The sequence below is a fragment of the Oncorhynchus clarkii genome, chromosome 29, assembly GCF_045791955.1.
Source record: "Oncorhynchus clarkii lewisi isolate Uvic-CL-2024 chromosome 29, UVic_Ocla_1.0, whole genome shotgun sequence".
NCBI lineage: Eukaryota > Metazoa > Chordata > Actinopteri > Salmoniformes > Salmonidae > Oncorhynchus > Oncorhynchus clarkii.
Window position 1 is genome coordinate 43,516,485 of NC_092175.1, and position 25,582 is coordinate 43,542,066.

Here is a 25,582-nt window from a genome sequence, read left to right on the forward strand (position 1 = left end):
TTGGGCAGGAGGTTAGGAAGTGCAGCTCAGTTTCCACCTAATTTTGTGGGCAGTGAGCACATAGCCTGTCTTCTCTTGAGAGCCATGTCTGCCTACGGCGGCCTTTCTCAATAGCAAGGCTATGCTCACTGAGTCTGTACATAGTCAAAGCTTTCCTTAATTTTGGGTCAGTCACAGTGGTCAGGTATTCTGCCGCTGTGTACTCTCTGTTTAGGGCCAAATAGCATTCTAGTTTGCTCTGTTTTTTTGTAAATTCTTTCCAATGTGTCAAGTAATTATCTTTTTGTTTTCTCATGATTTGGTTGGGTCTAATTGTGCTGATGTCCTGGGGCTCTGTGGGGTGTGTTTGTGTTTGTGAACAGAGCCCCAGGACCAGCTTGCTTAGGGGACTCTTCTCCAGGTTCATCTCTCTGTAAGTGATGGCCTTGTTATGGAAGGTTTGTGAATCGCTTCCTTTTAGGTGGTTATAGAATTTAAGGGCTCTTTTCTGGATTTTGATTATTAGTGGGTATCGGCCTAATTCTGCTCTGCATGCATTATTTGGTGTTCTACGTTGTACACAGAGGATATTTTTGCAGAATTCTGCGTGCAGAGTCTCAATTTGGTGTTTGTCCCATAATGTAAAGTCTTGGTTGGTGAGCGGACCCCAGACCTCACAACCACAGAGGGCAATGGGCTCTATGACTGATTCACTCTCTCTCTCTCTCTCTCTCTCTCTCTCTCTCTTCTCTCTCAAACGTGTATTCTAGTGTCAAAATAAATTGATTACAAAGATTGACTAGATGCAGTATAACTTTAGTTAGCTAACTAAGATTGACTTTAGATGCAGTATAACTTTAGTTAGCTAACTAAGATTGACTTTAGATGCAGTATAACTTTAGTTAGCTAACTAAGATTGACTTTAGATACAGTATAACTTTAGTTAGCTAACTAAGATTGACTTTAGATACAGTATAACTTTAGTTAGCTAACTAAGATTGACTTTAGATACAGTATAACTTAAGCCAACTAAGATTGACTTTAGATGCAGTATAACTTTAGTTAGCTAACTAAGATTGACTAGATGCAGTATAACTTTAGTTAGCTAACTAAGATTGACTTTAGATACAGTATAACTTTAGTTAGCTAACTAAGATTGACTTTAGATACAGTATAACTTTAGTTAGCTAACTAAGATTGACTAGATGCAGTATAACTTTAGTTAGCTAACTAAGATTGACTAGATACAGTATAACTTTAGTTAGCTAACTAAGATTGACTAGATACAGTATAACTTTAGTTAGCTAACTAAGATTGACTAGATACAGTATAACTTTAGTTAGCTAACTAAGATTGACTAGATACAGTATAACTTTAGTTAGCTAACTAAGATTGACTAGATGCAGTATAACTTTAGTTAGCTAACTAAGATTGACTAGATGCAGTATAACTTTAGTTAGCTAACTAAGATTGACTAGATGCAGTATAACTTTAGTTAGCTAACTAAGATTGACTTTAGATACAGTATAACTTTAGTTAGCTAACTAAGATTGACTAGATGCAGTATAACTTTAGTTAGCTAACTAAGATTGACTAGATACAGTATAACTTTAGTTAGCTAACTAAGATTGACTTTAGATACAGTATAACTTTAGTTAGCTAACTAAGATTGACTTTAGATACAGTATAACTTTAGTTAGCTAACTAAGATTGACTTTAGATACAGTATAACTTTAGTTAGCTAACTAAGATTGACTAGATACAGTATAACTTTAGTTAGCTAACTAAGATTGACTTTAGATGCAGTATAACTTTAGTTAGCTAACTAAGATTGACTAGATGCAGTATAACTTAAGTTAGCCAACTAAGATTGACTAGATGCAGTATAACTTTAGTTAGCTAACTAAGATTGACTAGATGCAGTATAACTTTAGTTAGCTAACTAAGATTGACTTTAGATGCAGTATAACTTTAGTTAGCTAACTAAGATTGACTTTAGATGCAGTATAACTTTAGCCAACTAAGATTGACTTTAGATGCAGTATAACTTAAGCCAACTAAGATTGACTTTAGATGCAGTATAAATTTATTCCTCTCCCTTGCTGTCTATCCTGCTACATGTTGAAAGAAATTGCAAGTGTTCACACACTGTGTCAAGTCATGTGGAGAGATCTAGAATGGCGCTAGGCTACAAAATATTTTCCTCCCTGCTTTTTTTTTGTTGTTGCATCAAATCTCAAGAAATTGCAAGTGTTCACACACCCCCTCCTTTACCTGGTGACCAATTGTGGTTTATGTGAAATCAATTAGCAATAACCACTAGTCATTATGTAGTGTTGGTTATTGTGTATGGTTATCATGCATCCGGCATCATTTATTTCTGTAGTTCTCAAAATCCATATATAGTAAACCAGTTAAAACCAGTTAAAAATATATAGGTTTACGGAACGGTTAAGTAATTAATCATTAAGCGCAGTTGGATTAACTGATGGTCAAAAGTATTTAAACAAATGAGAAGAGAATCATATAAAACGTATTGTGAGCACTGCATTTGGGAATTACTTTACATGAAAGGTATTTCTAGGTAAAACACTGATTAGATTTGGAGAAAAAAGTTACTGTGTGATTTTGTGTGTTGTACTTTAGTCAATTGAAAAGTTTAGGGAAAAAAAACTACAATTTTGATTATCTTTTTGGAGTTTTCTACCAAAAGTTGTGAAATTTTACCTGTAAAACACTGGACACTTCCTGTTTCACACTGTGTATTTAAATGCTGTATTCAGCTCATTCTAGTAGTACTAGTAGTGTGTATTTAAATGCTGTATAGCTCATTCTAGTACTAGTAGTGTGTATTTAAATGCTGTATAGCTCATTCTAGTACTAGTAGTGTGTATTTAAATGCTGTATAGTTCCTTCTAGTACTTCTTCTACTACTGCATTTTAGTTACACTGTTAATACACACCACATATTTATTTATATACTGGATTATTGACACAGCTCATATCTACTGCTGTACATACCATTCTTTGTATATCTACTGCTGTGCATAACATTTTAATTATATTTTAAGTAAATTAATCCGGTGTACATCGGTATAATTTGCATTTGGATTACTGTTACAGTGCTATTTTGGTTGTTAATTAGACTTTTCTTGATGTCTTTAATTTGTATTTTCTTTATTTTTTATGTTTAATGATTTGTGTACTTGATAGGCGCTAGCTAGCTGCCCCCGCTATAACATCTGCTAAACTACATGCGACCAGTGATTTGATTTTGACTCATCCGTCCATCCATAGTTTAAAAAACAAATGTAAAATTAGCTTACTGGAAAACTACAGATTGTGTCCATAAAACAGCAGTTGTTAACAAGTATGGCTTGTCTGTATTAACAATGAGAGTCCGAGGGCAGTGTCGTCCCCTCCATGTTGAGTTCACTGGATACAGTTTTTTAATTCGAAAACGCCAAATGTAATGTATGTCCTGTGCATCCCTCCGTAGTTGTGGACGCCTTTTCGACAGAGCACTTCCCGATCTCTCTTCTGGCTTTGTGTAACTGCCGAGTTCCACGCTGCCGCTAACACATCTTGGTTACAGGGGTTGCAAAAACAACATTAAAAATGGCTATGCATGTACCGAAAGCACCGGGCTTCGCCCAAATGTTGAAGGATGGCGCAAAGGTAAGATTAAATAAATGTTAAAATTAAACCTAAAAGCCAAAGAGTGGTAGTGTGACCGGGGAAGTTCAGGTTACGCACTGTGTCAAGTCATGTGGAGACTTCTAGAAAGCCGCAAGGCCGTGAAATATTTTCCCTCCCTGTTTTTTTGTTGTTGTATCAAACCTCGGTACTGAGGTACTTTTTCATCTTGCTTTTTGGGAAATTGTTTAAAATGTCTCAATTGTAATTGTTGTCGTGGAAATTGTTTTCTTAAGTGGATGGGATAAAAATGCGTTTTCACGCATTGCTAACATGTGGTTGGTTGCTATGATGTGCTAATAGCTAACTAGCCTCAGCATCTGATTTATGTAGCATAGTTAGCTAACTAGCGTCCCATGCGGGCTGTCATTCATTCATACAAAGATTAACTAACTTCATACTCGTCTGTCTTCTTTCAAAAAAAAAAAGTGTTTTATTTTATTTAGATGACAGCAACAATAATTTAAGAAACCGTAGTTCGGATATTGTCAACTTTTAAGTGTGCAGCGACTTATCTTGTCACTGCGTAGTTGATAGCTACTGTAGTGAGCTAAGATGAGGACGTTGTCACTCTAAAGTGGTTACCACAGCCACAAAAATCTGGTTATCCTAAAAATGTATGCAAACACAAAATAAGCTTTGTCTTAATTTAAGGTTAGGCAAAATGTTAGCGGTTTGAGTTAAGGTTAAAATAAGATTATAAGAAGATACATTGTAGGTGGGGTTTAGCTATACTTATTAGTCGCCCCTACAATGGTTAACCTCCTCAGCCAGCTAACATGAATAGCCTCCCTGCTCCTTGTTAGTGAATGGGATTAGTTAGGCAGCTCGTTTCCAGAAGATAGCGACCCTACTCTGGTTTACACTGAGCTGCACTGGGTTCATGATTACATTTAAAGATGCGATGAAGCAGGGATGGGATGTGCCACTGTACTCCAAATGGTACCATTAGCCACACTGGTACATCGAGAAGATTGAAATGCTGCTATCCCCCCCTCCCTCCTCTGAAAACGGCCCTTTGCATCCCCATCTAGCAATAGCCACCCATGCCATTTTGCAACGGCAGTAACGGTCTATTCCTTTGGTTCAACATCTGCTAGTTAGAATGACGAAAAAATTGTCCGTTTTCCGGGAAACATGCAGCATTTCAATCGTCTCGATGGAGCAGTGTGGATAAAGATATAATTTGGAGGACAGTGGCATCTCGGTACGTTTTCCTGACCGGTATTGCGGCATGCTGCGCAGTGTCTTAATCAATGTATCCATGATTTGCGTTCAGACCCGATTGCATCGCAGTGTAAACAAGTTTAAGGGTATGGTTGGTACCTTCTGGCCTAGTTAAATACGTGTTTAAAATTGTTTTTTCGTATCTTCTGGCCTATTTTAAAATACAGGTAAATAAAATGTAGATTATATAAAAAAATTAAAAAAAATCTGTCAAGCATCGCAGATTAGCAGCGCTAATGGTCAGATTAATGCCTAATAAGGCATTGCCTCAGAACTGCGGGTTTTACACTTATGAGTCAACTGGTTTTTTACATGGATACAATAATGAACTAACAATCAGAAATGTCAAATTCGGGCGTATCCATTTATACCGTTTTTTTTTTAGCCTCTGGTATTGTTCCATTGGAAAGCTAAATCCTCAATGGGAAGTTAGCTAGCTAATACTCAACTAGTACAAATGTTTCTGTACTGTGTATTTTGTATCGTAGCGTAAGTATTTTACATTACATGAGTCATTTAAGTAGGCTGTTATCCAGAGCCATTTACATTAGTGAGTGTACAAATGTTTCGTGTTTTTTCTTACTGGGCATGGGAAGTCATGTAAAAGTCATGGGATTTTTTTATGTGTGTGTAAGAGTGGGGAGTAAATTTGTACTGACTACCGTTTGTGTTTTTGCTTGGTCACCCCCCAGCACTACTCTGGTCTGGAAGAAGCCGTGTTCAGGAACATTCAGGCCTGTAAGGAACTGGCTCAGACTACACGCACTGCTTATGGACCCAACGGTGAGATCTGTCTGTCTGTCTCTCTGATCGCCTGTCCTTTGTCGTTTATGTTAGACCACATACATCCTAACATGTCGACGACCACAGCGCTCACATTGCGTGCGCGAGCGTTGTAAAAAAAATAAATGTACACGTGTTATTCCATCACGCCATCCTAACCGTTCGCACGCGGCAAAGGATCATCTGCGTGGCCAGGCGCTAAAACAGAACTTTGCAAGTCCCGCCTCTCCCATCTCCTCATTGGTTTTTAGGAGCATATACCCAAGTGGGTGATTGAAAGATGAACGTGAGGTCCACCCTCAAGTCCAGTTGGTGGTGGTAATGAACCTTAAAGTTGGTTGTCAACCGCCATATAAAGTCCAAAGAGGAAGAAGAAGACGGAATTTGTATCTCGGGACAAATGAGCTAGCAACAGCAGGCTAGCTAGCTAAATGGTCGTGAATGTTTCACGTGTTTCGACCTGTCCCCAATTTAATATAGTTGGTTCAGAGTTTGTTTGGTTATTTTCAACCTGCGTGTCCTGATCGCGTCTGGTGTGGGTGGACAACATCGATATCCGTGTCTGTCTGACTCTGTCCTAAATGAGACTGTTTTCTTGACCTTTTTCCTGGTTAATCTTCAGGCATGAACAAGATGGTGATCAACCACCTGGAGAAGCTGTTTGTGACCAACGATGCTGCTACCATCCTCAGAGAGCTGGAGGTGAGATGTAATACACACACACTACAACACACACACTACCACACACTACAACACACACACTACCACACACTACAACACACACACACACACACACACTACAACACACACACACTACCACACACACACTACCACACACTACCACACACACACACACACACACACACACACACTACAACACACACACACACACACTACAACACACACACACACACACTACAACACACACACACACACACTACAACACACACACACACACACTACAACACACACACACACACACTACAACACACACACACACACACACTACAACACACACTACAACACACACACACACACACTACAACACACACACACACACAGACACACACACACACTACAACACACACACACACACTACAACACACACACTACAACACACACTACAACACACACACACACACACACACTACAACACACACACACTACAACACACACACACACACACACTACCATCCTCAGAGAGCTGGAGGTGAGATGTAATACACACACACTACAACACACACACTACCACACACTACAACACACACACTACCACACACTACAACACACACACTACAACACACACACACTACCACACACACACACACACTACCACACACACACACACACTACCACACACACACACACACACTACCACACACACACACACACACACACACACACACACACACACTACAACACACACACACACTACAACACACACACACACTACAACACACACACACACTACAACACACACACACACTACAACACACACACACACACTACAACACACACACACACTACAACACACACACACACACTACAACACACACACACACTACAACACACACACACACTACAACACACACACACACACACACTACAACACACACACACTACAACACACACACACACACACACACACACACACTACAACACACACACACACACACACACTACAACACACACACTACAACACACACACACACACTACCATCCTCAGAGAGCTGGAGGTGAGACAGTCTGCTCAACCAGTAGTTCTTATGGACTGGAGTTGGATGAAGACTCCAGGAATGGTCATAAACCTTCATAAGACAATGGTCGCCGGGGGCTTCGTAACCCGGTCGCCGGGGGCTTCGTAACCCGGTCGCCGGGGGCTTCGTAACCCGGTCGCCGGGGGCTTCGTAACCCGGTCGCCGGGGGCTTCGTAACGTAATCGTTCCCTGTGTGTGGTTCTTCCTCCAGGTGCAGCACCCAGCAGCCAAGATGGTCGTGATGGCGTCCCACATGCAGGAGCAGGAGGTGGGCGACGGGACCAACTTTGTCCTGGTGTTCGCTGGAGCACTGCTGGAGCTGGCAGAGGAGCTGCTGCGCATGGGGCTTTCTGTGTCCGAGGTACGCACTAGCTGTGTTTCCATTTCCATTACATAAGTTTGTATAGAAAATAAGAGGTGACGACTGCCTGCTAGGGTGCGTTTTCCATTTAAATATCTTGTGTTGATTAAAAACAGCTGGACATAATGACGTCAAACATATAAAAAATAACACTTTATTTTAGCAAAAAATAAATAAATAGTGTCCAATACAAATGTAGTGGTTGAAGTGTTCCTATTACCCATTTAAACCATTGCCCATTTACATATTCATAAATTGCCAACAGTATGTATCCCTCCCACCTAGCTGTTTCATGTCTCAGGTAGCCTGTGAAATCCAGCGTGGGTGGGATAGAATAACGAACTACTATTGGCCATATTTCTAGTAATTCTCATGTGCCAACGTATCGCCACGATCGGTGCCATGGTGAGACTTACACTCCGGTAGATCGTTTTTTTAATTGGTTGGTTTAACTTTACTGTATCTGCCGCAATAATTATTTACGCTACGTTGCTTTTGTCGAAATAATCCTGAATCCCGTAGCACCACACGCTGACCCATAGGAACACGCAATGAAAACGGCAAAGTTCAGGACAAATGGACAAGCACCTGTATATAATATGTCTGTATGTACCTGTTTGACAAGGATTTCCCTGACACACAACCCTGTGTGTGTGTGTGTCTCTTTCTTCCAGGTGATTGAGGGCTATGAGCTGGCGATGAAGAAGAGTCTGGAGCTCCTCCCAGAGTGCGTGTGCGCTTCGGCCAAGAACCTTCACGATGTAGAGGAGGCGACCGCTATGATCCGCCCGGCAGTCATGTCTAAACAGTATGGCAACGAAGACTTCCTGGCCAACCTCATCGCTCAGGCCTGCGGTAAGAGACATGTGTTTGAATACCCGTACTAACATACTGTATACTACATACTTAATGAGTACCCATACTAACATACTGTATACTACATACTTAATGAGTACCCATTCTAACATACTGTATACTACATACTTAATGAGTACCCTTACTAACATACTGTATACTACATAATGAGTACCCTTACTAACATACTGTATACTACATACTTAATGAGTACCCATACTAACATACTGTATACTACATACTTACTGAGTACCCTTACTAACATACTGTATACTACATAATGAGTACCCATACTAACATACTGTATACTACATACTTAATGAGTACCCATTCTAACATACTGTATACTACATACTTAATGAGTACCCATTCTAACATACTGTATACTACATACTTAATGAGTACCCTTACTAACATACTGTATACTACATAATGAGTACCCATACTAACATACTGTATACTACATACTTAATGAGTACCCTTACTAACATACTGTATACTACATAATGAGTACCCGTACTAACATACTGTATACTACATACTTAATGAGTACCCATTCTAACATACTGTATACTACATACTTAATGAGTACCCTTACTAACATACTGTATACTACATACTTAATGAGTACCCATACTAACATACTGTATACTACATAATGAGTACCCATACTAACATTCTGTATACTACATACTTAATGAGTACCCATTCTAACATACTGTATACTACATACTTAATGAGTACCCATTCTAACATACTGTATACTACATACTTAATGAGTACCCATTCTAACATACTGTATACTACATACTTAATGAGTACCCTTACTAACATACTGTATACTACATACTTAATGAGTACCCATACTAACATACTGTATACTACATACTAACATACTGTATACTACATAATGAGTACCCATACTAACATTCTGTATACTACATACTTAATGAGTACTCATACTAACATACTGTATACTACATACTTAATGAGTACCCATACTAACATATACTGTATACTACATAATGAGTACTCATACTAACATACTGTATACTACATACTCATACTAACATACTGTATACTACATACTTAATGAGTACCCGTACTGTATACTACATACTTAATGAATACCCGTACTAACATACTGTATACTACATACTTAATGAGTACCCATACTAACATACTGTATACTACATACTTAATGAGTACCCATACTAACATACTGTATACTTCATACTAACATACTGTATACTACATACTTAATGAGTATATACTATTAGTTAATTTTGGTACACTGTAAACTAAGTTTCCTTTCAGTTGAGTGTACTAGCTCTTCGCCTGTCTACAGGAAGTTGATGCTGTTGCTATGCAACGTCTTGCTAGCTAGTTAGAATAACAAATGACTAGCTAAACATTTAACAATTTAGGGTGTGTTCATAAATTCAGTCTGCAGTGCCCAGAGTGTTGTCAGATTTGTCCGTTTGTAAATTCAGAGTTTTTGGCTTTGGGAGCGTTTCAGAGCGCACACTGGACGCTCTGGCTGAGGAGTAGAGTTCATCCGACCAATCAGCAGCAGTCCAGCACCAAAGCTAACTGTCTAACTACATCCAGACACAAATAAGAGATCACCTCACTCTGGCCATTTTATTCTCCCTAGCAGAGCTGGTTATCCAGAGCGTTGGTAACTGTGCTGCTGGTAACTTATTTTGCTTTTTTTTTTTTGCCAGCATTTACCGGCCGTATTCAACTGTGCCCAAGAGAGCTCTGATATCGGGAGGAGATGGCCAGAATAAACAATGTCCATTGAAACGCATCGCGGCTATACCACTTAGCTATGAATGGAGTGAATAATCAAGTCAATAAACGTTGGGTAGTTAGTTAAATAGCGGATAGTTAATATACTGGAAATGTTGATGTATAAGTAGCTAACAAACATATCGGTACATACTGCTGTAATGATATGCTACATGGTTCGTAAGGACAGCTTAGCTAACAAATTGTCAGTTGCCTATATTCTTTGACAAAACACTTCGACCTACTTTTGTAACCCAACTTTAGGTATTTGTAAACGTTAATAAGCGATCAAATTGATCACTGGGCGATCTGTATTCAATAGCTACTCAAGAAAACAATGTCCATTTTTCAATCTTCCAAAATCGATTGTTGTAGGCTGGATGGAATGACGGATCTATTGGTAATGTCTCAAAGGATTTTTGTCAATGAAAATGACGTTTTTGGCGACATCGTGTGGAAGCTGTAGGAATTGCATCCGTCTCCATATTAAATTTGGTTTCCTTTAAACAATACATGAAAGGGGCGCATGGATACTTTTTTCAGCTTTCAGTGACCAGTTTTTCTTGCGCTTTTCGATGAAACACACGCTCTGTTATAGTCACAGCCGTGATTTAACCAGTTTTATAAACTTCAGAGTGTTTTCTATCCACACATACTAATCATATGCATATACTATATTCCTGGCATGAGTAGCAGGACGCTGAAATGTTGCGCGATTTTTAACAGAATGTTCGAAAAAGGAGGGGGGAGACTGAAGAGGTTAACATTTTCTTAACATTTGTCGTTAGTTCAATTAATTTTTGATTTGCTCTCGTCAGACTTCATATTTTCTGCCGTTTTCTTCAAATCTGAAAATGTTGCAAGTCACGCCCATTTTCTGAATAATTGCATTATGTATGGGCCATAAAAGTACAGAAATAGTGTCCTCTTCGTATTTTGGCGAATTTAATTCGACATTTTGGCGTACTAACTATCCATACTATGACCAATAAGCATATTATATACTCAATTCACGTCACATAGTGTGCTTAGTATGAGTATTCAAACACAGCTATGGACAAATCGGTAGAGAATTTATCAATGAAGATTTATTTAGGATTTAGCCTACAGCAGGGGTGGTCAATGTCGGTCCTCGAGGGCCAAAACACTTTTGGTTGTCATCCTCTCCTAGTCAGGGGGCTGATTCAGACCTGGGACACCAGGTCAGTGCAGTTAACTACCAGGTAGAATAAAAAAACTGGAAGTGTTTCGGCCCTCCAGGACCGGGTTTGAGCTGGTCAGGTCAGTGTTTTATATATCCTTTATTTAACTAGGCAACTCACTCAAGAACAAATTCTTATTTACAATGACGGCCTACCCCGTCCGAACCCGAACATCGGACGATACTGGGCCAATTATGCGCTGCCCTATGTGACTCACAATCACGGCCGGCTGTGTTACAGCCCATAATCGAACCAGGGTCTGTAGTGACTCCTCTAGCAGTGCCTTAGGCCGCTGCGGCACTCTGGAGCCCGGTTCTGGTGACCGTTCACGTGCCGTTTTTCCTCCGCTTCTCTCGACAGGCGACACTAACCAAAGCTGCCAGTTGGAAGCAATAAGCTTTTTCGTAGCTATTTTAAGTAGTAAATGCCCAATTAAAAACAGTCATTAAGCTGGATTTGTGTAGTCATGTGACTAGGAAATGTGTGTGTTCACCAGGTAGGTGTGTTGTCCCAAAACTCTGCTCCTCATTACTCAAATGAAAACATCGGTACTGACTAGAGTTACCATTCATGTATATGTAGTAAAGAACTAGTGAAACAACTTATTATTCAGTTATTCACTTTTTTAAGATGGTGATGAATACTGCTGCTTTTTTCCCTGGCCAGTAATGTTTTTAGGCACAGCCAATGAATCAAATAAATAGGATGTTGATTTTTTTATTGTTGTGGTCATTTTTGTCGTTCTAGTCTCCATCTTCCCCGAGTCTGGTAACTTCAGTGTGGACAACGTCAGAGTTTGCAAGATCCTGGTGAGTGTCCTTGATCACACTGCTACAGTACTGTCTCGGTCTGTCTGCCTTGTGTGTTGCTTTTGTCCCATCTGTGTTTACATTTATTTGATTGGACCAATCTGTCTCGTGTCTATCTTGAAATCGGAATTTTCTAAATGCAGATATATAAAAAATAATAAAAAAATCTGCAATTTTAAACCATTTCCAGCTGCATTTTATATTGAAGTGAAGTGTTTTTAAAAAATGTTTTTTGTTGTTGTTGCTTCAGCGGAGCGATCAAGGAGGTGCCGCTCGAGTTCTTTTCCTTTAGGAAATGCATTCGTGCAAAAACATTCAGCAGAAAAAAAGCTTTTTTTTTTTTTTTTAATCCGATGACTTAAGTACAAAAACGATTGCATTGGTCATTATGTTTTGCTTGAAGTGAATCTTGGATTTTTACCAGAGAAAAGGAAGCTAGACGTCAGTCTAGAGAGAGCTGTCTGATGATGGAATGCCCATTGGTGAATTCTCACTGGAGTTTAGAAGCAGAAATTACCATGGTGTTTTAGGTGTGCGCTTACAAAACACAGCAAGATATTACTGGTTGGCGGGGTCTGTTACACTGCTCTCTGGTGTGTCTGCAGGGCTGCGGACTGACTTCGTCCTCAGTGCTCCATGGGATGGTGTTCAAGAAGGAGACGGAGGGAGATGTCACGTCAATTAAAGACGCCAAGATCGCAGTCTTCTCCTGCCCCTTCGACTGCATGGTCACAGAAACCAAGGTAGGATGGAAATATGTTACCCCTCTGAATCCCTCCCTCCCCCTGGCTCCCTCCCTCCCCCTGGCTCCCTTCCTCCCCCCGGCTCCCTTCCTCCCTCCCTTCCCCGGCTCCCTTCCCCGGCTCCCTTCCCCGGCTCCCTTCCCCGGCTCCCTTCCCCGGCTCCCTTCCCCGGCTCCCTTCCTCCCTCCCTTCCCCGGCTCCCTTCCTCCCTCCCTTCCCCGGCTCCCTTCCCCGGCTCCCTTCCTCCCTCCCTTCCCCGGCTCCCTTCCTCCCTCCCTTCCCCGGCTCCCTTCCTCCCTCCCTTCCCCGGCTCCCTTCCCCGGCTCCCTTCCCCGGCTCCCTTCCCCGGCTCCCTTTCCCGGCTCCCTTCCCCGGCTCCCTTCCTCCCTCCCTTCCTCCCTCCCTTCCCCTCCTCCCTTCCCCTCCTCCCTCCCTTCCCCGGCTCCCTTCCCCCCCCCCCCGGCTCCCTTCCTCCCTCCCTTCCTCCCCCTGGCTCCCTCCCTCCCTCTGCAGGGTAGTGATGATAAATAATGCAGAAGAACTCCTTAACTTCATTAAAGGAGAGAATGTAATGTCTCTCCCTCCGCAGGGTACAGTGTTGATTAATAATGATGATGTTGTCTCTCCCTCTCTCCCTCCGCAGGGTACAGTGTTGATTAATAATGATGTTGTCTCTCCCTCCGCAGGGTACAGTGTTGATTAATAATGATGATGTTGTCTCTCCCTCTCTCCCTCCGCAGGGTACAGTGTTGATTAATAATGATGATGTTGTCTCTCCCTCCGCAGGGTACAGTGTTGATTAACAATGATGATGTTGTCTCTCCCTCCGCAGGGTACAGTGTTGATTAATAATGATGATGTTGTCTCTCCCTCTCTCCCTCCGCAGGGTACAGTGTTGATTAATAATGATGTTGTCTCTCCCTCCGCAGGGTACAGTGTTGATTAATAATGATGATGTTGTCTCTCCCTCTCTCCCTCCGCAGGGTACAGTGTTGATTAATAATGATGATGTTGTCTCTCCCTCTCTCCCTCCACAGGGTACAGTGTTGATTAATAATGATGATGTTGTCTCTCCCTCCGCAGGGTACAGTGTTGATTAATAATGATGATGTTGTCTCTCCCTCCGCAGGGTACAGTGTTGATTAATAATGATGATGTTGTCTCTCCCTCTCTCCCTCCACAGGGTACAGTGTTGATTAATAATGATGATGTTGTCTCTCCCTCTCTCCCTCCACAGGGTACAGTGTTGATTAACAATGATGATGTTGTCTCTCCCTCCGCAGGGTACAGTGTTGATTAATGATGATGTTGTCTCTCCCTCTCTCCCTCCGCAGGGTACAGTGTTGATTAATAATGATGTTGTCTCTCCCTCCGCAGGGTACAGTGTTGATTAATAATGATGATGTTGTCTCTCCCTCTCTCCCTCCGCAGGGTACAGTGTTGATTAATAATGATGATGTTGTCTCTCCCTCTCTCCCTCCGCAGGGTACAGTGTTGATTAATAATGATGATGTTGTCTCTCCCTCCGCAGGGTACAGTGTTGATTAATAATGATGATGTTGTCTCTCCCTCCCTCCGCAGGGTACAGTGTTGATTAACAATGATGATGTTGTCTCTCCCTCCGCAGGGTACAGTGTTGATTAACAATGATGATGTTGTCTCTCCCTCCGCAGGGTACAGTGTTGATTAATAATGATGATGTTGTCTCTCCCTCCCTCCACAGGGTACAGTGTTGATTAACAATGATGATGTTGTCTCTCCCTCCGCAGGGTACAGTGTTGATTAACAATGATGATGTTGTCTCTCCTTCCGCAGGGTACAGTGTTGATTAACAATGATGATGTTGTCTCTCCCTCTCTCCCTCCGCAGGGTACAGTGTTGATTAACAATGATGATGTTGTCTCTCCCTCCGCAGGGTACAGTGTTGATTAATAATGATGATGTTGTCTCTCCCTCTCTCCCTCCGCAGGGTACAGTGTTGATTAATAATGATGTTGTCTCTCCCTCCGCAGGGTACAGTGTTGATTAATAATGATGATGTTGTCTCTCCCTCTCTCCCTCCGCAGGGTACAGTGTTGATTAATAATGATGTTGTCTCTCCCTCTCTCCCTCCACAGGGTACAGTGTTGATTAACAATGATGATGTTGTCTCTCCCTCCGCAGGGTACAGTGTTGATTAACAATGATGATGTTGTCTCTCCCTCCGCAGGGTACAGTGTTGATTAACAATGATGATGTTGTCTCTCCCTCCGCAGGGTACAGTGTTGATTAACAATGATGATGTTGTCTCTCCTTCCGCAGGGTACAGTGTTGATTAATAATGATGATGTTGTCTCTCCCTCCGCAGGGTACAGTGTTGATTAACAATGATGATGTTGTCTCTCCCTCTCTCCCTCCGCAGGGTACAGTGTTGATTAACAATGATGATGTTGTCTCTCCCTCTCTCCCTCCGCAGGGTACAGTGTTGATTAATAATGATGATGCTGTCTCTCCCTCCCTCCGCAGGGTACAGTGTTGATTAATAATGATGTTGTCTCTCCCTCCGCAGGGTACAGTGTTGATTAACAATGATGATGTTGTCTCTCCCTCCGCAGGGTACAGTGTTGATTAACAATGATGATGTTGTCTCTCCCTCCGCAGGGTACAGTGTTGATTAACAATGATGATGTTGTCTCTCCCTCCGCAGGGTACAGTGTTGATTAACAATGATGATGTTGTCTCTCCCTCCGCAGGGTACAGTGTTGATTAATAATGATGATGTTGTCTCTCCCTCCCTCCGCAGGGTACAGTGTTGATTAACAATGATGATGTTGTCTCTCCCTCCGCAGGGTACAGTGTTGATTAACAATGATGATGTTGTCTCTCCCTCCGCAGGGTACAGTGTTGATTAATAATGATGATGTTGTCTCTCCCTCCCTCCGCAGGATACAGTGTTGATTAATAATGATGATGTTGTCTCTCCCTCCCTCCGCAGGGTACAGTGTTGATTAATAATGATGATGTTGTCTCTCCCTCCGCAGGGTACAGTGTTGATTAATAATGATGATGTTGTCTCTCCCTCCCTCCGCAGGGTACAGTGTTGATTAATAATGATGTTGTCTCTCTCTCCCTCCACAGGGTACAGTGTTGATTAACAATGATGATGTTGTCTCTCCCTCCGCAGGGTACAGTGTTGATTAATAATGATGATGTTGTCTCTCCCTCCGCAGGGTACAGTGTTGATTAATAATGATGATGTTGTCTCTCCCTCCCTCCGCAGGGTACAGTGTTGATTAATAATGATGATGTTGTCTCTCCCTCCCTCCGCATGGTACAGTGTTGATTAATAATGATGATGTTGTCTCTCCCTCCGCAGGGTACAGTGTTGATTAACAATGATGATGTTGTCTCTCCCTCCGCAGGGTACAGTGTTGATTAATAATGATGATGTTGTCTCTCTCTCCCTCCACAGGGTACAGTGTTGATTAACAATGATGATGTTGTCTCTCCCTCCGCAGGGTACAGTGTTGATTAACAATGCGGAGGAGCTCCTTAACTTCAGTAAAGGAGAGGAGGATATGATGGAAGCCCAAGTCAAGTCCATCGCTGAGGCAGGCGCCAACGTAGTGGTGACCGGTGGCAAAGTGGCAGATATGGCGCTGCACTACGCCAACAAGTACCAGCTCATGGTCGTCAGGTAGGGTACCAGCTCATGGTCGTCAGGTAGGGTCCCAGCTCATGGTCGTCAGGTAGGGTACCAGCTCATGGTCGTCAGGTAGGGTACCAGCTCATGGTCGTCAGGTAGGGTACCAGCTCATGGTCGTCAGCTAGGGTACCAGCTCATGGTCGTCAGGTAGGGTACCAGCTCATGGTTGTCAGGTAGGGTACCAGCTCGTGGTCGTCAGGTAGGGTACCAGCTCGTGGTCGTCAGGTAGGGTACCAGCTCGTGGTCGTCAGGTAGGGTACCAGCTCGTGGTCGTCAGGTAGGGTACCAGCTCGTGGTCGTCAGGTAGGGTACCAGCTCGTGGTCGTCAGGTAGGGTACCAGCTCGTGGTCGTCAGGTAGGGTACCAGCTCGTGGTCGTCAGGTAGGGTACCAGCTCGTGGTCGTCAGGTAGGGTACCAGCTCGTGGTCGTCAGGTAGGGTACCAGCTCGTGGTCGTCAGGTAGGGTACCAGCTCGTGGTCGTCAGGTAGGGTACCAGCTCGTGGTCGTCAGGTAGGGTACCAGCTCGTGGTCGTCAGGTAGGGTACCAGCTCGTGGTCGTCAGGTAGGGTACCAGCTCGTGGTCGTCAGGTAGGGTACCAGCTCGTGGTCGTCAGGTAGGGTACCAGCTCGTGGTCGTCAGGTAGGGTACCAGCTCGTGGTCGTCAGGTAGGGTACCAGCTCGTGGTCGTCAGGTAGGGTACCAGCTCGTGGTCGTCAGGTAGGGTACCAGCTGCTCTAGTTCGTCAGTTAAGATGAACTTGGTTTTGAGAGTTTTAGTCAAGGGGTTACATGGGGTAGCTGGTAGGTCTTACTGGTGGTGTGAACCACCTGATCTAAAACTACTGAACATCAGCGGCTGGTCCTTTCAGGATCCTGTCTCTCTGTGTTACTAAACCCGTGTCTCCTGCAGGCTGAACTCTAAATGGGATCTGAGGAGACTGTGTAAGACGGTCGGCGCTGTGGCCCTGCCTAGACTGGTGAGTTCCCCTTACTGACAGGGTAGTGTGGGTGTTGACTGTATTCGTACCCAATGGTTTGTTTCCTTCATATGAGGAACTCAAGTCCATTGTAATATATTCATTAGGCGCTAATCTATGGATTTCACGTGACTGGGAATACAGACAGATACACAAAGTAGGGGTGTGAATCAGAAAACCAGTCGGTAACTACACAGAAATGTATTGGTTCATTTTATTAATCGTGCAAGGCTTGCATCCATGGACCTCTTGAGGTGATGACAGCCTAATACAGATTCATGTCTACGAAATATATTCCTCCATAAATGTTTTCCCTAATAAATAAATTTCCAAAAATACCATTTAAATAAATAAATTACTGTTACAATGCGCGCTGAACTGACGTGCATGGTTGTCGCTGACACTGCTATGTTTACATGACGGGAGTTTCATATTTTACATTGAGTCGTTTAGCAGATGCTCTTATCCAGAACAACTTAAAGAAGCTAACCCGCTAGGCTACCTGGCCCGGCGCGCTGACCCGCTAGGCTACCTGGCCCGGCGCGCTGACCCGCTAGGCTACCTGGCCCGGCGCGCTGACCCGCTAGGCTACCTGGCCCGGCGCGCTGACCCGCTAGGCTACCTGGCCCGGCGCGCTGACCCGCTAGGCTACCTGGCCCGGCGCGCTGACCCGCTAGGCTACCGGGCCCGGCTCTCTGAACCGCTAGGCTACCTGGCCCGGCGCTCTAACCCGCTAGGCTACCTGGCCCGGCGCTCTAACCCGCTAGGCTACCTGGCCCGGCGCTCTGACCCGCTAGGCTACCTGGCCCGGCGCGCTGACCCGCTAGGCTACCTGGCCCGGCGCGCTGACCCGCTAGGCTACCTGGCCCGGCGCTCTGACCCGCTAGGCTACCGGGCCCGGCTCTCTGAACCGCTAGGCTTCCTGGCCCGGCGCTCTAACCCGCTAGGCTACCTGGCCCGGCGCTCTGACCCGCTAGGCTACCTGGCCCGGCGCTCTGACCCGCTAGGCTACCGGGCCCGGCTCTCTGAACCGCTAGGCTTCCTGGCCCGGCGCTCTGAACCGCTAGGCTACCTGGCCCGGCGCTCTGAACCTGCTAGGCTACCGGGCCCGGCTATCTGGCGCCCAATTAGTCCGTAATGCGCACCGCCGCGGTTCTCAACTCAGACAGCGGTGTGTACGCCTACAGTCGCTGCTGCGAAAGTTATTAACAGGATGGATCTGTCCACCGTTACTGTTTTCACCATGTACTGTTTAAATAAAATCGTATCCCCACAGTAGACTGGTTTACCCATTTACCCAGCCGGCTTGTTATGTGATCTATGCAAGATGAACCTTACACTCCAGACTCAAAAGTTACATGTGCCCATGAAAACAGCTTTGTCCTTTTGTTGTTCCTGTTAACCTCCCCATTTTATGTGAAGTCAGGACCATCGTGTGTGTTTAGGGAAAGAGGATTATTCATTTATTTTAATAATACATTATTTTGTATCTGTATTACATGTACAAACTAAACTACAGCTCATTTTGTAAAACGACACAGTTGACTGGAGTAGAGAAATGAACCTGGTAGCGATTTGGAAACTGGGATCCCCGCCCAGGTTTATTTCTCTACTACCGTCAAACTGTGTCGTTTTACAAAATCAGCCGTAGTTTCAAACATGATTTAGGGACAGCTTTTCAACAGAGCTCTTAAAAGGGGCGTAGTTTCTTCCTCATAGTATCTCAAATGTGATTATTGTATCACATGGGGGTAAATGCAGATGGACAAACCCATTGCTTCGGCCTCTGTTCATTTTATAGCTACGATTCTGCATCGGTTGTCTTCAGGTTTGTTATTGGGCTGATTTGGAGGCGGGACTTATATTTTAGATAGTGTCGGTATCTTTATTCATATTAGTTTAAAAAAAAAGTTCGCTTTTCGGTCCCATCCTAAAAATTATCCTGTGGAGGACCCGTAAGCAAGGGGACTGGAATTGGTCAAACTTATTTTAATACATAGTACAAAAGAATGAATAATCCTCTTTCCCTAAATGCATGATGGTCCTGACTTTCTAACATGAAAAGGGGAGGTTAACTTGGCCCCAGACAATCGACACGGTAAAATAAATGAATGTAAGTTGTGCTTCTTCCAAGTCAAAACTGAAACGGACCATTCCTATGTCCCCCCCCCCCAGACCCCTCCCACTCCAGAGGAAATGGGTCACTGTGACAGTGTCTACCTGGATGAGGTCGGAGACACTCAGGTGGTGGTCTTCAAACACGGTGAGAACAGACTTCCCAACTAAAAGTCTTGTCGTCTTTAAAAACTTCGTCATTTCTGTGTTTGGAAAAACAAAATAAACTCACTTAAAAAGTATCTCGCCGTGGTCCACGATCTATAGACACAGTCTGCAATGGTGCCATCTCATAGTCGTTCTCTTTCCACCTCTCTTCCTCCTCCTCCCCAGAGAAAGAGGATGGTGCCATCTCCACCCTGGTGATTAGAGGATCCACTGACAACCGGATGGATGATATCGAGCGAGCCATCGACGACGGGGTCAACACCTTCAAGGTTCTGGTCCGAGACAAGAGACTGGTGCCAGGTGCCGGAGCCACAGAGATAGAACTGGCTAGACAGATCACGTCATACGGAGAGGTACGGAACACGGACGTGTGTGTGTGTGTTTACGAATGTGTCGTTTTTAAACACACTTAACTAGTATGACTCCCTTTCTAGTCGTTTCCGGTCTTGGAGCAGTGTCATAAACAACTTTAAATGACCCCCCCCCCCTCCTCCTCCTCTCTCTAGTCGTGTCCTGGTCTGGAGCAGTATGCCATTAAGAAGTTTGCTGAGGCGTTTGAGGCGGTGCCCAGAGCGTTGGCAGAGAACTCTGGCATCAAGGGAAACGAGCTCATCTCCAAATTGTACGCCGTGCATCATGAGGGCAACAAGAACATGGGCTTTGACATCGAGGTGTGTGACAAGTCTCTTCCTGTTGCATTTCCTGTTTTTTTCGGGGCGGGGGGTGCGGGTCCTTATACGTGACATGGTGCGTTTGGTTTAGTTTGCCCAGTGTACCAGGTTGGCAGATGTTTTCCAAAGAAGCTCTGCTGGCACGCCAGGCTCATTAAATCCAGTGCACCTTAAGACATTAAGGTTCTGTTGATTTCCATGGAAGTGTATAAGCGTGCCTTTTTTTTAAAATGGTTTCTTTACAAAGCTGACGTCTTGTGTGAAATGTATGTGTTCACAGGGAGAGGGTGCTGCTCTGAAGGACATGCTTGAAGCTGGGATCCTGGAGCCTTTCCTGGTCAAACACTGGGGCATCAAACTAGCTACCAACGCTGCTATCACCGTGCTCCGAGTAGACCAGGTACACACACACACACACACACAGACACACACACACACACACACACAGACTTGGGCATCAAACTAGCTACCAACGCTGCTATCACCGTGCTCCGAGTAGACCAGGTACACACACACACACACACACACACACACACACACACACACACACACACACACACACACACACACACACACACACACACACACACAGACACACACACAGACTTGGGCATCAAACTAGCTACCAACGTTTCCATCACTGTGCTCAGAGTAGACCAGGTACACACACACAGACAGACACACAGACACACACACAGACTTGGGCATCAAACTAGCTACCAACGCTGCTATCACTGTGCTCCGAGTAGACCAGGTACACACACACACACACACAGACAGACACACAGACACACACACAGACTTGGGCATCAAACTAGCTACCAACGCTGCTATCACTGTGCTCCGAGTAGACCAGGTACACACACACACACACACACACACAGACTTGGGCATCAAACTAGCTACCAACGCTGCTATCACTGTGCTCCGAGTAGACCAGGTACTCACACACACACAGACTGGAGCATCAAACTAGCTACCAACGCTACCATCACTGTGCTCCGAGTAGACCAGGTACACACACACACACACAAACTGGGTTCATTGATACGTTACAACCTCAAATGTGTTTTGATTTCAGATCGGTGGGATCAAAGTATACGTCTGTATCATCCAATAGTGGGCTGGTCTCTGGGGCCAACTTCATATACACCGAGGCCTGGGGAGGTGCGGTATACAGCCAATATACCACGGCTAAGGGCTGTTCTTAAGCACGACGCAGCGCGGAGTGCCTGGACACAGTCCTTAGCTGTGGTATATTGGCTATATATCACAATCCCCCGAGGTGCCTTATTGCTAGTATAAACGGGTTATCAATGTAATTAGGGCCCTACATTTTTTTTGGGGGGGGGGGGGGGGGGGGGGGTGTGTATTATACCATGGCTGGTCAGCCAATCAGCATTCAGAGCTTGAAACCACCCAGTTCCTACTTAAACCATAGATGATATTTACTCGTGTCGACTCATGAGCTCCGCCTGCGGGAGATTTAGAATTTAGAATGGAAGATGGATGTGTTTGTACATCGACCCGAATCCCATCGACTCGTTCCTCTAACCGAACTAAAAGTTTAGTTCCTGTATATCGTATCCGAGCCCATGTATCTAGATACGTATCCAATTTGTCTTGAAGGGAGGGGGGCGGGGCGTACACATCCCTACCACTTTCATTCACTGTGTTCCTACTGGACCAGCTACACACACACACACACACACACACACACACACACACCTTCTCATTGCAGGTCAATCGGAGTAAAATGGTGTTTTCATCTTTTTAATTGCTGTCTTCACTTCTCTTTCCCGAGTTCTCATCAGCCACCATGGATCCTGTAGAAAATGTACAGGATGTGTGTTAATCTGTGTGTTTGTGGTGTGGGGGGGGGGTGTTTGTGTGTAGATTATCATGGCTAAGCCAGCAGGTGGGCCCCGGGCTCCTAAACAACAAGGCCACTGGGACAAGGACGAGGGAGACGAGCCTGAACATTTTGACACACACCACTAACCTTTCTGAACAGGACAGAGTACACACTGACAGGTGCTGGGGGACGGGGGCGGGAGGGCGGGGGCACTCACTGTGTGACGGGGGGGGGCACGGAAACACTCACTGTGTGTGACGGGGGGGGCACGGAAACACTCACTGTGTGTGATTGTCAAATGGCACGGGAAACACTCACTGTGTGTGATGGGGGCACGGGAAACACTCACTGTGTGTGATGGGGGCACGGGAAACACTCATGTGATGGTCAAATGGCACGGAAACACTCACTGTGTGTGACTGGGGGGCATGGAAACACTCACTGTGTGTGACGGGGGGGCACGGAAACACTCACTGTGTGTGACGGGGGGGGGGGGCACGGAAACACTCACTGTGTGTGATTGTCAAATGGCACGGAAACACTCACTGTGTGTGATTGTCAAATGGCACGGAAACACTCACTGTGTGTGACGGGGGGGGGCACGGAAACACTCACTGTGTGTGATTGTCAAATGGCACGGGAAAAACTCACTGTGTGTGATGGGGGCACGGGAAACACTCACTGTGTGTGATGGGGGCACGGGAAACACTCACTGTGTGTGATGGGGGCACGGGAAACACTCGTGTGATGGTCAAATGGCACGGAAACACTCACTGTGTGTGACGGGGGGCACGGGAAAAACACTCACAGTGTGATGGTCAAATGGCACGGGAAACACTCACAGTGTGATGGTCAAATGGCACGGGAAACACTCACTGTGTGATGGTCAAATGGCACGGGAAACACTCACTGTGTGATGGTCAACTGGCACTGAAACACTCACTGTGTGATGGTCAACTGGCACTGAAACACTCACTGTGTGATGGTCAAATGGCACTGAAACACTCACTGTGTGATGGTCAAATGGCACGGGAAACACTCACTCACAGGGTGTCTGCGGTTTCTTAAGGCCTTTAAATCAGATAAATGTATTTAAGTCTTAGATTCAGTGTTAGGTGTTTCCTGTGTGTTGTGTCGCTGCGTAGTTGTTGCCACCTCACTCGATATTAAGTTGCATTCCAAGTTTCATTAAAACTTTATTAAAGAAATTACATTTCATGGAACCTGCAGATACCTTGCTGTTCCTGTCTGTGTGTTTTGGATATGCACTGTTAATGGGGGAGGGTATATATTTGTGATGGGGAAATGGCATGAATACTCACTCTCACAGTCGTGTGTTTTTAAATATAACCAGATAACCATGTTAATGAGACTGTAGTGCTACCGTGTGACAATAACCATAACGTTATTTTATTTTCTTTTTAGGCGAATGCTCGCACACTGCTGTGATATAACCATGTTTGATGTTTCTGTAGCAACTGACACCGTGTGTGAATGCATGCTGCATGTTTACAGGAAGCCAGATCATCAACAGAATGTTCACAATGGTAGAATGACTGACTGTGTGTGTGTGCTCCTCAGATCATCATGGCCAAACCGGCAGGCGGACCCAAAGCCCCCACAGGCAAGAAAGACTGGGATGAAGATGACTGAACATGACCTCTACCCTTTTGACCACCTAACCCCCTGCCACTATGCCCCCCCCCCCCCCAGCCCTCCCCAACCTGGTTTTTCTATGTTTTATTTAAAGTCCAAAGCGTTTGGCGTATTGTGTAGGCACCGTCCTGCGTGGTTACTGTGTGATGGAAGGAGAGATGACATGGATGGATTGATGATGTCACTGCGTTGCTTTTTATGTTCTCCTCTCAAATTAAAAGGCACTTCATTCCTGTCATTTGTTTTTATTTTATTAATTTTAAAAGTTCAAAAGCAGCTGTTTTAAAAATATATATTTTTTGCGATGTCAAATCCTCTCTGGCTAACAACTAAGTATCTTACTGTGAGAGATGAGGGGGGGGGGGGGGGATGCTTCTTAGCTAGGTGCTATTTCTCAAGCAAAGATTTTGCTTTGACTGTCTGGTCTTCTGAGTGGGGGAGGGGAACATTTGAAAACGAGCTCTTATTGGGCAGAGGTTTTGGTATGTTCTTATTGGTTAATAGACCATTGATATCATCAAGCAGGCCAACACTCCATTCCACCAAGAACAGGCCGGAGTTTCAGGTCATCCTTTCTCAAACAGCTTTTACACTAAAAAGCATTTGACATTTTCAATATTCTTCCATCCTCCATTTGGAAATTGTATATAAACACAAGAAAATCTGGTTTTGGACTGATCCTTTAACCCTTTACACTCATACGGGATGAAAATGGCAGGTTTGGATACAACGTGCCTGTACCATAACATGCTATACCTGATGTCTGAGCTCTCTGGGGGTTTTGAGTGATGGCCGCTTTGAACTTGCAATCTACACCGGATACCCCATAATGACAGTGAAAACAGATTTCTTTGAATATTTGCGCATTTATTAAAATCAGAACCGTGTATAAGTATTTGGCTATTAGACTTAAATGATCTCAGGTGTGTTATTTTTGAGACATTTCTACAACTTGATAGGGGGAGTCCTGTGGTAAATTCAATTGATTGGACATGATTTGGAAAGGCACACACCTGTCTATGTAAGGTCCCACAGTTGACAGTGCATGTCAGAGCAAAAACCAAGCCATGAGGTCGAAGGAATTGTCCATAGAGCTCCGTGACAGGATTATGTCGAGGCACAGATCTGGGGAAGGGTACCAAAACATTTCTGCTGCATTGAAGGTCCCCAGGGGCGCAGTGTCCTCCATCATTCTTAAATTGAAGTAGTTTGGAACCATAACTTGTTCTAGAGCTGGCCGCCAGGCCA

At 44.3% G+C, this 25,582-nt stretch overlaps 1 protein-coding gene across 2 annotated transcripts; it reads left to right on the forward strand.

Moving 5' to 3' along the window:
• Window positions 1-3,430: 3,430 nt before the first annotated feature.
• LOC139388660 (chaperonin containing TCP1, subunit 8 (theta)) lies at window positions 3,431-24,572 on the forward strand. 2 transcript variants are annotated; one of them, XM_071135473.1, is made up of 15 exons: window positions 3,431-3,657; window positions 5,595-5,685; window positions 6,308-6,387; window positions 7,654-7,803; window positions 8,478-8,658; window positions 12,402-12,463; window positions 13,069-13,206; window positions 16,704-16,882; window positions 17,803-17,869; window positions 20,045-20,132; window positions 20,318-20,505; window positions 20,659-20,823; window positions 21,104-21,223; window positions 22,720-22,857; window positions 24,260-24,572. In XM_071135473.1, exons 1-14 carry the CDS (start codon window positions 3,598-3,600, stop codon window positions 22,822-22,824), a joined length of 1,674 nt encoding a protein of 557 aa, XP_070991574.1. In that variant the 5' UTR covers window positions 3,431-3,597; the 3' UTR covers window positions 22,825-22,857; window positions 24,260-24,572. The 2 variants fall into 2 exon arrangements, with proteins under 2 accessions (XP_070991574.1, XP_070991575.1); XM_071135474.1 differs by lacking the exon at window positions 22,720-22,857 and having other exon boundaries at window positions 3,455-3,657.
• The last annotated feature ends 1,010 nt before the right edge of the window (window positions 24,573-25,582 follow it).